Below are 12,569 nucleotides of genomic sequence, written 5' to 3' on the forward strand. Positions count from 1 at the left end.
CAACCAAAAAATCAATTAATTCGCGACTAAGGGAAAAAAATCTTTAATTCAATATAAATGATCGTACACAATGCGCCAATGATTTATAGAATTCACTTTTCGGCTATTCTCCAGGCACAATACGAACGCGACATTTTCGGAGAACGGTCAGAGCGACGGATTTCCTTTGATTTGATTCGGAATCTTGGAACTGAAACCTCAACTTCTCTTCGATTATTGGAAATTCAGGGTTCACCACCCACTCATCCGGTTCCTGAGCCGCGTGGGCGTAGGTATTAGCCATGAGGTGAAAACGACCACTAGAATCAAGTGGAACGGGGTTTCATTCGCTGTTATTAAAACGACGACGGATAAGCCGATTCGGAAAAGGTTCAAGTTCGGTATTATAAACTATTCAAATTGAGCTTTACCACCAATCTGTTCTTCGCACAAATTCTACCTTTCACGAGTACTTTCTTTGCATGTGGATTAGCATAAAATTCAGGTTTGGACCAAGGCTAAATGGCATCCAAGGCGCAAAATACATCAGATTAGAAAAAAATTTATTCCTTATATTTGTCACTTTCAAACTCACTTACCTGTGATACTTGTGACATCGAAATTTATCAACGTAAACTGAGAATATACTCAGTCATCGAAGCTAAATTTATATACTTGGCGAATGAAATTTTTCTGTAAGATCAATTTGAAATTCTAAGAAATTTGATGGGTATAATGCAGACTTTTCCGAGTTATTCAGATGATTCAGGGACAACGTAACAAATGCTGAAACAAAGTCTCGACAGAAACGAATAACCATTATCTTATCATCTTTAAATACGATTTGATCCTGGATTGTCTTCTTCGAAACAGCGTATATTCGAAAATATTAATTGTACGAAATTTGAAAATTCAGAGTATTCAGAGAAATGATTGAGTTTAAAAAAAAAATCGTGTAATTAGTTTGAAGTTCGGAACAATTTCAGTTAATAAAAATCGATCTTTATTCGCACAGCATATTCTGTTAGTGGCAGATAAATCTCTTGAGAAATTTCGAAGAAAGATTGAAATAAATTTATAGGTAGGTATTCGATTATATCACGACACGAGACGTTCGCGAGTGTTCACGCGTTGCATTGATTTACGGCATATGGCATATATTCTACCCATGTATGTACAAACCTACGCGTTACTGAAAACCGATACTCTGTTAGTTTATAGAATATTGAATCAAGTTCCGCGCATATGTACGTCGCCGATACGTTTCGGAGGTGTGATACAACCGGCGTAATTTCCGCGCGGAAGAAAATTTTCCTCACGGAAGATGTTCAAAGACTGTCTGCAGAACGTAAAAAATAAAAATATAAAACTTAATATTACCGAGCCCAGACATTTTTCGAGCCCTTTGCGCGTGTCGGTGTATATATATATATATATATATATATATATATATATATATAAAATATGTATATATAAAAGTATATAGGTATGTATATCAGTATACGGATGATTTATTATTTCTCAACGGAAGTATATTACTCGGTAGGAGTTCTACAACGAAAATAATCAAAAAACGTATCTTACGGTCGACGAAGAAACTCCAGCGCAGTTCTTATACACAACGTGATAATATTATTCTTCGTTTATCACCACGAAACCTCCCGTAAATTGAGCTTTTGTCGGTAAATGAATTACATTCGCCCTTAATGTGTACACCTTGAATCGGCCGTAAGTAAACGAAATGTCAAAAGTGCCTTTCTTGAAAGAAAGAGGGAGAAAAAAAGGACGAATTGCCAGTAACGTAAACTCTAATATTGTTACATCGGTTGTAATAACAAGACCGAGAGCGATTTTTTTTTTCACAAAATGAACACTCAGAGTCGCTTTTTACGTATACAATTGTCCGATGTGCTTTAACCATTGGTTCGCACTTCAATCTCTCAAGAAGATTGACGAAAGCTGCGTACTGCCGTTACTCGATGGCCGTATCGTCGGAAACAAGTCTGAAACAGTAGACAAGCTGCTTGGGAATGCTGTTCGGTAAAACCGACAGCCTTGCGCATATATATATAACGGCATATTTTTCGCTCAGAGTTAATTAATCTGAAAGTCACGTGTTTCATATTTTAAAAAGAAAACTCAATTTTAGTTTGAAACTTTGAGCTGTAGTGAAGATTGGGTCGTGCCCTAATTGGCGTGGACGGTAATTAAAGCGGGGCAGGTAGAAGGGTTGATTGCAGAGCTTTGCGATTCTTCGTTAAACTGTACTGAGGACTTTTGAGGAAGGCGGCGTATCGCATCGTAAAAATATTTCAGTGGCCAAGGTTCGTGCGCGTGCAATGCCGATGATTATCCGAGACAGAGAACAACCATTAATCGCGGGAGCTTAGAGCAATTGGGAAAGTAAATTGGCATCCCGGAAACGGGAGACCCTCGCCCACTTGATATTCCGTACGTTAATTAATCTGTTAATTAGACTCGACTTTGCAGGGCTGTTGAAACCAAAATTACGACTTGGGTAGTTAACTCAACCGGCGAATGAATAATCGCAGTAAAATTGCTACGCGCTCCGCCCAGCAAGTGCACACGCTGAAAACAAAAACCCTTTTATCGATCAGCAGCGATAACTTTTTACATACCAACCTATACTTACTTTCTTCCCATTTGTCTGCCGAGGAGTAAAAAGTTTGAAGTATGAAGAATCGCCCAGCCGGGCAGTTTTCAAATTAGAAACACGCTGCAGTGGGGATTTCAAGGCTTTAGTGTCTTATTTAATTCATCTCTTACGAAACTAATACCTTACAGTCCAGACATATCCTATTTCTTGGCTATTATATATTCGTGGCGGGTGTTTTTCTCAGGTAATATCATCGCTGAAATTATTTATACAAATTAAATCACCCTAAGCTTATGGAGGGTAAATTTTAAGGCGAGACGACCGCCTGATCTGATGTAATCTGGCTTTGCTCCATAGATTTTCAGACTGATTATTCAATTCAACGAGGTGAATATTCAGTTGATTGATATAGTTGGTTGTTACTTTATTTCAATTGTATACAGCGAGATTAATATTTGTAATCAAATTCTAATTATATACATCTACGAGATTAACTCTGAACGGTGTGAACGAATTTGTGTAAACGTAGTGGGAAAATTACGGCGGAAAAATCAGTGGATCCTTGCTAAAGATTTTATGTGGATCTTCTACAGATTTCGTAAAAGAAAATTTATCTTTTTCTTCATTTTACGGAACACATCGTTTCATCCATATTGCACGAGATGTTGGAACAAAATGATTCCTGTTCAAATTCTTAGCACTGAGTTAATGAATTACATATCATTTTTCAAAATGTAAGAAAATTCGTTTTTCTAACGATAATTATGCGTGAACATGACTTGCAATTACCTTCAATTAGATTGAAAACTTCACATTTCCGACGTCGTGATAGAATAAAGAAAAATTGATATTTCCCAGTATTTAAAAGTCCTTTGACACTTCGATTATTGTGCTGGAGTTTAAAAATATTTTCAAAATTTGCCACAACTCATAACGCTAAATTTCGGAGAATTGACGCGAACATAATATGGCATGAAAAATCTGACTTTGAAAATCCTGTCGAGTTTGACACCAACATGTCGGTAGAGTCGACAACTTCAACATTTGGGTGCACAAATTATTTCCGACAGTTCACCTGTATATTTACTCCGAGTAGAGAGGTTTGCTGTCAGGGATGTTTTAGTATTCACCCGTTGCGAATTTGGGTGAAATTTACCATTTTTTCCCCGAGAGATTTCACTTACTACGCATCCCTCGTACAACGAAGGAATTTACTAGGCGCAATTAGTATTTGGGAGTGAGGATTAATCTGATGAAGAATCAGGCAAATCTGATCGTGACCATCTGTATACATGTATGGACGTTTTAAAAATTCCAATCTCTCCAATGAGATGTGGTTCTTTCGCTACAAGCTGACGGCGACAGAAAACATCCATCGAAGAATCGAGAATACAAGAAAAGCAGAAACGACTTGTTTGAAAAATATAACTGAAACAATACAAATAAAATTGGAATTCGAAGTCTCGTACAGACGTACGCATCCGCTTCATTCTTCTGCTCCAAGTCGGTCGGTCTAAAACTACAGACGCGGTCTTTCTCTTAATTAAAGAGTTACTCACAAATGGAGAACACTTTACGCACACGGATACGGTGACGACAACTCCCAGAAAGTATTTCAATTCTAAATTCCAGGGTTGTAGCTAAAAGTTGGAATGCCGATGATGGAATTAGTTGCTGTAAGTAAAGTACCGTCGATTTGATGCGTACAATAAAAAAAAAAAACATTTCTAACTTAAGTCGTAAATTTCACGGATAGTTTGAGAATAAAATAATAATAATAATAATAATAATAATAGACTGAATAAGCTTAGTATATTAAAACTTGAAGTTGCGGATTTATTGATAGTGTAGAATAGTGACGAAGAGCGGCTCGTTTTCATTCGCCGAAGCATTATGCAGGTTTTATTAAAATGCCGTGATGTGCAGCGCGTGAATTCTTTCTCGGATACTTGAAATCTTACCTCCGTAAAAAGTTGTAAAACATTTCCGCCAGTCGCGTACGGTTTGTTTTTGTGGAATGTCGAGCATTCGTCTCGTTATTACGTGACCTAAGGCAACGTATTTACACAGAAATAAGTGAACAAACAGTCGGAGCAGACTTAGGGAAGAAATGAAAAGTGGAAGCGGAAAAGAGAACAATGAAAAAGCTGACTTTGTCCCTTGCCTAATTTGTTGCTTTCATTTCTGTGATACTTTTACATTCTCTCTGAAGTTTACAAATATTCTATTTATGGATTATGCATTCCCGTATTTATATAGCCCACGGGAAATATATCTCGAGAGCATGTTTTTTCAAATGAATATGATACATTTAAAAAATTGGCTCCAGTTCCAATGGTTTTTTCGTAAAAAGTTACTATTCATTTTACGTCAGTTAATGGGTGTAGAGTTATTTTATAAATAAATTTAATTGCCCGAGAGTAACACCGTTAATGTATGTACAGTTTTGTTCGCATTGTCGTAGATGGGCAAAATGAACAAAATCTCGTTAAAAAATCGAATACCGAATCTTCGTTAGAATTAGAAACTTTCATCAAAGTTCTTGGCTCCAGATATTGTGAAGTTCTACGATAGTATGCAGGAGGCATAGTTGTTCATCGGAATATGTATTGAAATATTCCAAGAATACCCCCTATAAATTATTACTATATTATACATATTTACTGGTGAACGTGAAGCTCGTCCCAAGTGTAAAAACGCGCCGGTATTTGCACCATAGCATCGCTTCCCGTATTATATCGATCGTACGCTCACTTGAGATTATTAATGGCATTCGAGTATTCCAGCGATTGGGAATGATCTCGGAATTCCATTGGTTTTACAAACTCTTAGTTCAAAGTTCAATCGTGAACATCGGGAACGGCTGGTGCCTTCGAATATTCTTATGAAAAACTTTCTTTTTTTTTGTAGAATACAAAGATGACTGTGTGGGTTCTTAAACAAGAGAATCATTTTCTCGTTGACACGAGTTCTCATTTGAAATATGATTGAAATTACGATCGTACAGAAATTGAAAACAAATATATATATATCGATGTTTTATTTTACCAAAATATTTCTACAGCAATATCAAAGTGCGGCAAATTTTTCTTCCAGCTCACTTGCTGACATGTGTCGACATTATTCTAGGATATGTAACTAAATAACAAATATTTTTCTCATCTCTCATTGGTTATTTATGATCATAACTTTTTCTATGAGTTTGATGGTGGTTCGGTTTTCTTTTATCAGGGAATGAAGATCTGAATAACCGAATGATTGAAATAATTGATTTTGCCTACAGAGCAGAGATACACTTTTGTTCCAATAATCGTGCATAAAGCTCCCTCTAGCTCTCAACTTGAACACGTTGCGTTGGTAGAAACAATTTCGTCGGTAAATGTTAAACCAAGTGTCGACGAAGGTACAAAGTTCGTCGTGAAAACTGACCAATAATTTTTCGCTATTTTTTGAAGCTGAAACTTCGAATCGAACGTGTTTGTTCGTTATAATCTCATTTTTGCAAGAAACAATTCGAGGGTCATGAAAAATCAGACGACAGAGGCATTATTTAAAATTGAACAAAGTTTAATTTATGTTACATACAAAAAGTAACACTATGTACAATATTGTAGTTTGAGAATATTTTCTATTGTAAAATAATACACGGAAGAATTTGAGGAATAGCAAATATGAGCTCAAACCGCTGATAATTACATAATAAATGTATATTCTTGCTATTGAAACTTATAGGTAACGCGTTCGCATGTTTTATACACACGCGTGTTTGTAAGTTTATTTAAATGTGCCATTGCTTGTACTGGATTCTCAAGTTTTCTCCGTTGGGATGGAGTAAAAAAAAGTTCCGTAAGCTAAAACTGACGGATTCGTAAAAAAAAAAAAAATAATTCTATCACGCCGTCACACAACGATAATCTTTGTATTCGCAGCATCGTAACGTATTTCGATTTTCATCTTCTCCTTACGATCCCGGAGGCTTTCCGTTAGCTTTGATCTCGACTTCGTCACTCGGTATGTAGTACATTGAGTCCAAGAAAAATCGGGTGAATTCACCAATGACGCTTCGGTCCGGGATACTCTGGCTCATGCCGTACATGGCGAGCTGAAAAAAAACGACGAAACGTTCAGTTTTCACACATTTTCAGTGACGTGATAACGAGTAAATGGTAAACCGGGTAAGGTAACTTACCTTTCCTTCGACGGGGGCTTCAGGCGTCTGCATAATGACAGCCAATTCCGTTCTTACGTCTTCCAAAAATTTATCGGCAAAACCCGGCTCGGTGTGAAGATGAGTCACGCATATGTGAATACCGCTGGGAAATTGTAGCGGATTAAGATTCCAGCCTTTAGCACCGAGCGCATCCGAGAGCCTGTAGATGTGAAACTGTTTCGAACCGATTGCAATCACGGACGTGGCAGGCAGTCCGAATATGAAAATTCCGTCCATCTTCCTCAACCTGCAGGTTAAACGGTAGTTAATCCTTTCCTTAAATGCTAGTTCGTAACGAACTGGCTACAATCCCGATCAACAAAGTCACGCAAAATCGGAAACCTACTCCTGCTCGATGTACTTCGTCGTCTCGATCACTTTCTTGGTGGACTTGACGTAACCGTCCATTCCAAAGTACATCATTGTCGCCCAGCACGCCGCGATTATGCCTCCTGCTCTGGAACCGTTCACCGTTGGTGAACCGTAAATGCCACCCGGCCAATCAGTCGTTACCGTGTATTGATAGTGTCTGTACTTCTTTTCTCTGTACAAAACTATCGATGAACCCTTGGGCGCGTATCCGTACTGAAACAGTGAAAACCAATTCTCATTTCACGGCTGTCCCTCGGTCTTAAAACCACTCGTTCGTTAAACTCTGACAATGGATAATTGCGGCGTTTATTGAGATGAAATCTCGATTTTCCGTTATCCTGAAGTGATTATGAAAGTAAGAGCAATCCCTTGAACCGGCTCACCTTGTGGGTATCGGCCGATATGCTGACGACACCAGGCAAAGCGAAGTCAAACGGTGGCATTGAGAATCCGGCAGCTTCCATAAAGCAGATCAAAAATCCTCCGAGACACGCGTCGACGTGAACCGGAATGTTGTACGCAACGCCGAGCTTTGATATCGCCTCGATGTTATCCATTGTTCCGTAAGGGAAATTCGGGGCTGAGCCGACTAGCTGAAATGAGGGTATAAAACCGCGGCTCAACCAATCGTCGTCAAATTAAACCTAGCAGTAATGAAAATGAACTTCCTTACCATGATTGTATTTTTGGTAATAGCTTTTCTCATTGACTCAATACTGACGGTGAAACTGTTCGGATTTACCGGAACCGTGATTGTCTTGATCTTCAAATATTGTGCGGCTTTATCAAAAGCGGAATGGGCTGTAGTCGGCACAACCATTTCCGGTTTATTTATACCTTTGACATCCTTGGCGTAATCTCGCAGTGCCTTGCACGCCATTAATATAGACTCCGTACCTCCGGTGGTCATCTAAGCAAAGCATCAATCAAGAAATAAACGGTTTGTCTTCAAAGTTTTATCGATCACCCTACGTTATTCGTTTCGTTTTCATGTCTGCTGCCGATGGCGTTGCTGTCTCTTTTTTTTTTATTTATTTATTTTTTTTTATTTTTGTTTTTCTCTTTCTTTTAATACGTATTAAGTATCGATGTTTCAGCGACGGCGGGAAAATTTTCCACCTACCGTTCCGCATGACTCCGATCCACCGTGAAACAAATTGCACGCCGCTTTTACAACTTCTGCTTCCATTTTGCAAATCCCGGGAAACACGTCAGCGTGCAAGGGATTCGTGTAAGAGGCAACCCCATAAACAGACGTCACAAGGTCGATCAATTCCTCATCATTTCGATACACAGTTCCGGAAACCTTGCCCGATTTCCAGTCGTAATTTCCTGAATAGAGTGGATGGAAGAAATGTTTTTTGTCAATGGCGCAAGTTGAGCCTCCGTCGTTTTATACGTTTGGCATTCGACGTATAGACATATAACGTGGCTTCTTACCGAGATTCACGCATTTGTTAACCATGGCGAGGACTTCCTCTTGACGCCATCCCTTTTCCGGTAGCTTCGTAAAACATTGAACGCCGGTCAACCGGTGCGCAGCATCTTTCTCGAAATTCGAATTGATCTCTGCCAATTCGGTATCAATTTTATCGCGGATAGACGGTACATACCGAGCTAATTTGAAAAATTTCTTTTTTCCCCGATCGTACAGACCTGGAATTGAATTGGACACTGATTACATCTATACGAAATTTCGGGATATTTAGTATTTAGAGATAGAATACGGTCGAGAAATGTTGTTTCTTATAGTTTGCAATGTCACCCAAGCAATGACGATGCATCTGTGACAAGTGGAAACTTTTATCAGTATATATCTCGTGAACAAGGTCGACTACGAGCTTATTTGCAGAATTATAAAGTGATCTTGCCGCAAATAAGGTTTCTTAATCATCCTTAAATAACTTTCACCCGATATTGTCAAGTTTTCTCCATTTGCGGCAATCAAGGAGTGGAGCTATTTACTTCATACATTCAACTTTATGCTCTATGGTTATGGTGAAAATTTCTTACTCTCGTCATCGTCGAAACAATATTCCCAAAGCCAGACCGCCGCGAGAACTGTCGTTGTTGTAATTGTGACGATTTGCCACGGCTCTTTGTCTTTGAAGCTGCTGTTTAGCAAGTCTCTGAAGAGTTCAAAGGAGGGAAAGCCAGTCATTCCGTACCTGAATAATTAGGACACTTTGGGTAATTACCGTTGAAGTAAATGGACTAGGTCAAGCGACCTCGATTTTCTGTAACTATCAGAAAGTCGTTAATTACTTCGGAAGTGATAGATATTATTTGCGATTACAGTCGTATAATGACTATGTAGCTACCCTGATCAAAAAAAAAAAAAAAAAAAAAAATTCAAACTGATCGATATTTTTTAAACGATTTCTGCCTCATATATTTCCTATTGAATGGCTATCCGAATGAGCCCATTGAATTAGTCAATTTTTATCGCATTCTATCGTTTTTTGCGCAGAAATATTGTAATAATTCGATTAGATCCCATTCAATCCGATAAAAACGAAGATCTCGTCGTTGAAAACTGTCAATTCCTATTAATTTTCCATTGGCAGCCATAAGCTTAGCATGCAAGTTTTACCGATTGACCCAATTGAATTCGATTCAACTGTAATCGGTTTTAGTCGATTCCTTTTTTATCGGATTTTTTAAAACTATTTTTCAACTCTAATTGCCGTAAAACGCGATGACGAGATGATTAGATTGTAATAAATTCCGGAATAATCAACGTGATTTTTCGTATCAAAACTTACCGCGTTTTTCACGACCTCATTATATTGATGTTAAAAGTACGTACAGTATCATCTTAAAAATTTCAGAAACAAGTTCTATTATAAGATCGGTGAATATAGTCAATTCTTCTACGTAATGCCTAGTGATGAATTGGCAACTGTTGCAAGTAGCAACTGTGGAATTATAGTAAATTTGCATTAAACTTGATGCGATTTGGTTACTTGGACGAAAAATCTGAAGATAGAGACCGTACATTTTTATATTATTTGCCTTTCCCTTTAATATTAATATAGCTTATCAAGTATGAAGTCAAAAACTTTGGGAAGATAAAAAAATCAGTTCAACCTTGTACTGATAATGCTAGCGACAATGCAGTATAATACCTGAGTAATGCATAGTTTGATTTCATTTCGTTTACCTTAAAAGTGAAGAAAATCGTTGATAACTATAAAAAACTTAATTTTTGCGAACAGGCGAGCAAAATTCTGAACTTTAATAAGAGGTAACTGTAATGAAATTAAAGTTAGGCAAAAATTTCCAACTGTAAGACAGGTTTATTTTTTACAAATTTGTTCATATTAAGTAACGTCAAGTTGACGGTTAGAAATATTCATTTTTGTTTTTTTTATTTTCGATTTTTTTGTTTTTGTTTTAGGATGATAGACTAAATTTATACTTTTCCTCGTAAATATGCTATCCATTTTCTGATTATAATAACGAAATCTGAGGAAAGTACAATTGATACATATTTTCGTATTTTTATACGTACGTATAAAATTAATACGATTCTTAACCAAGGGGTTAAAAAAAAAAAACTATTATTCATTTGCTAACCGGTATAATTAATAAAAATTTAGACTCGCTTTTGCTACAAAGTAAATCGATAATACGAAATGAAAAGTGTCAGCTGAAATTTGGAGTAGTTACGTTTTAATGTACTAGACAAATTGACCGAATAATTGTTATTTCGAAGCCACGCCTATTAGACTATTCATTTTTGTTTCGTCCTTTTAACCTACAATTCAAATTACTGTGCCGATAATACTCCAGATGTCTCGATTTTATCAAACAAAGAAATAAATATGTTGGAAACGAAATTGCAACATTATTTTACGTATATAAATAAAAGGACGGAAATGCTCAATTTTTCACGAATCATTCCATCGGGTCGTTAATTTATGAAATTTTTTTTCCTCCTCATTAATATTTCCTTACCTTGGAATTAATGTCCCCGGTGTTTTGGAGCTCGCCAACTATACTTGGCACTTACCACAGCTGATTGTACGCGTCGACCGCTAACAGCTCACAAGAAAAACGTCGGCTGCACCGACAATAAAAGAACGACTTTTGCCGAACCGGCTGTCCGTGTATACTCGTATCAATTAAGGCGAACGCACTTTGTTCCTTGTCGCGCAAGTCGCTCTTTGTTCTTCCCTGAGTGAAATTCCTGCCTACGCGGTTAGACTAGACGGCAAAGTGGTTTGGAGCATAGACAGGGAAAAAATTAAAACATAGACTTGACGCACTTAGCGCGACTATTGAACAGACTTAAGAGAGTTCGGATCGGGCAGCTTTAGCTTTTGACCGGTAGAGGCACGTGAGGAGGCATTTTCAAGGCTTGTGATTGGGCCAATTCGAAAGATGATATATCAGTCTTTACCGACAGCGTTGAATCTCCCTTGTTTTGGCTGTTATCGCAACATTGCGTGCATCTTTTGGCTGAAAAAGTCACAGCTAACGCGGTTTTTAATTTAATAAAAAACACAATAATCGACGAAGACAATTATTCTTTTACGCAATAATAAGAATATTATACACATGTCTGTCATTCAATTACTTTTAATTACAGGTATAAATTTTCTTGCATTATTCTTTCATATAGCAAAAACGTTTTTGGACATTTTTGTTCCGTGTTGCATGTAAAATCGTGCTATCTGCGGCATTTTCATCCGAGTGATGCATAGGCTGTGATAAAAGTTGATCTAAATGATTTTTGACTCAGTCGGTAAGGCCTGACTAATATTATCATCATCTCAAACACATCTGACGCATGCATCGGTGTTAGCGATTTTTAACAATATTTATTAATTATTATGTAAATATTGAATCTTTCAAAAGTTTCAAATTTTTTGGCGAAATTATAAGATTTTCCGAAACTGAATTTTAAATTGCCTTAACGATGAACCACAAAACTTAACTCTGTGTATCACTCAGAATGATATACTTTTTTGATTTATAAAAAAGATCAGAAATTGATGAACGTATCAAATTGATTGGTGATCAATGAACTGCATATTGCAGACGCGTTCAGAGTTTGAAATTCTATAAACTGGATTGTTCATCGCTTCAAATTTTTTCATTCCCCCTTTTTTATTACTGATTGCGAGTCTCACAGCTCTGTAATTAAGAAGACAATAAAAAATTCTAACGAATACTAGGAGAAGTACACGAGGAATTGATTAAAAATATTCCAGGTACCCACAATGATATTATCATTCGTCATTGAGTCTGTTTTTTTTTTTTTTTTTTTTTTTTTTTTTATTTACAAATATTTTATATTCATTAAATGTATCTTGTATAACAAAATTGCATTGCACATATACAGAATAATTATACACCTAGCGAAAAATAGTAAATCAACAATAA

The 12,569-nt window shown here is 37.0% G+C and overlaps 1 protein-coding gene and 1 long non-coding RNA gene across 2 annotated transcripts in view; one reads left to right on the plus strand and one right to left on the minus strand.

Annotated features, from left to right (window-relative positions):
- Nucleotides 1-12,569, plus strand: part of LOC124179102 — a 94,771-nt gene that overhangs the window by 69,189 nt on the left and 13,013 nt on the right. The gene's annotated exons all lie outside the window — the stretch shown is intronic.
- On the minus strand, nucleotides 5,620-11,419 carry LOC124179097 (sphingosine-1-phosphate lyase). Its single transcript, XM_046563175.1, has 9 exons — nucleotides 11,139-11,419; nucleotides 9,192-9,346; nucleotides 8,619-8,834; nucleotides 8,302-8,510; nucleotides 7,852-8,088; nucleotides 7,562-7,771; nucleotides 7,153-7,391; nucleotides 6,786-7,053; nucleotides 5,620-6,698 (listed from the first exon to the last, which is right to left on the minus strand). Exons 2-9 carry the CDS (start codon nucleotides 9,337-9,339, stop codon nucleotides 6,558-6,560), a joined length of 1,668 nt encoding a protein of 555 aa, XP_046419131.1. The 5' UTR covers nucleotides 9,340-9,346; nucleotides 11,139-11,419; the 3' UTR covers nucleotides 5,620-6,557.

The sequence above is a fragment of the Neodiprion fabricii genome, chromosome 3 (assembly GCF_021155785.1).
Source record: "Neodiprion fabricii isolate iyNeoFabr1 chromosome 3, iyNeoFabr1.1, whole genome shotgun sequence".
Lineage (NCBI taxonomy): Eukaryota > Metazoa > Arthropoda > Insecta > Hymenoptera > Diprionidae > Neodiprion > Neodiprion fabricii.

Excerpts from the sequence above, each read along its gene's own strand:
- LOC124179097 (XM_046563175.1), bottom strand. The coding sequence starts at position 9,339 with ATGACTGGCTTTCCCTCCTTTGAACTCTTCAGAGACTTGCTAAACAGC. Across the intron at positions 8,089-8,301 it reads GATCGGAGTCATGCGGAACG|ATGACCACCGGAGGTACGGA; the intron begins GTAGGTGGAAAA and ends TGCTTTGCTTAG. Across the intron at positions 7,772-7,851 it reads TTACCAAAAATACAATCATG|CTAGTCGGCTCAGCCCCGAA; the intron begins GTAAGGAAGTTC and ends CCCTCATTTCAG.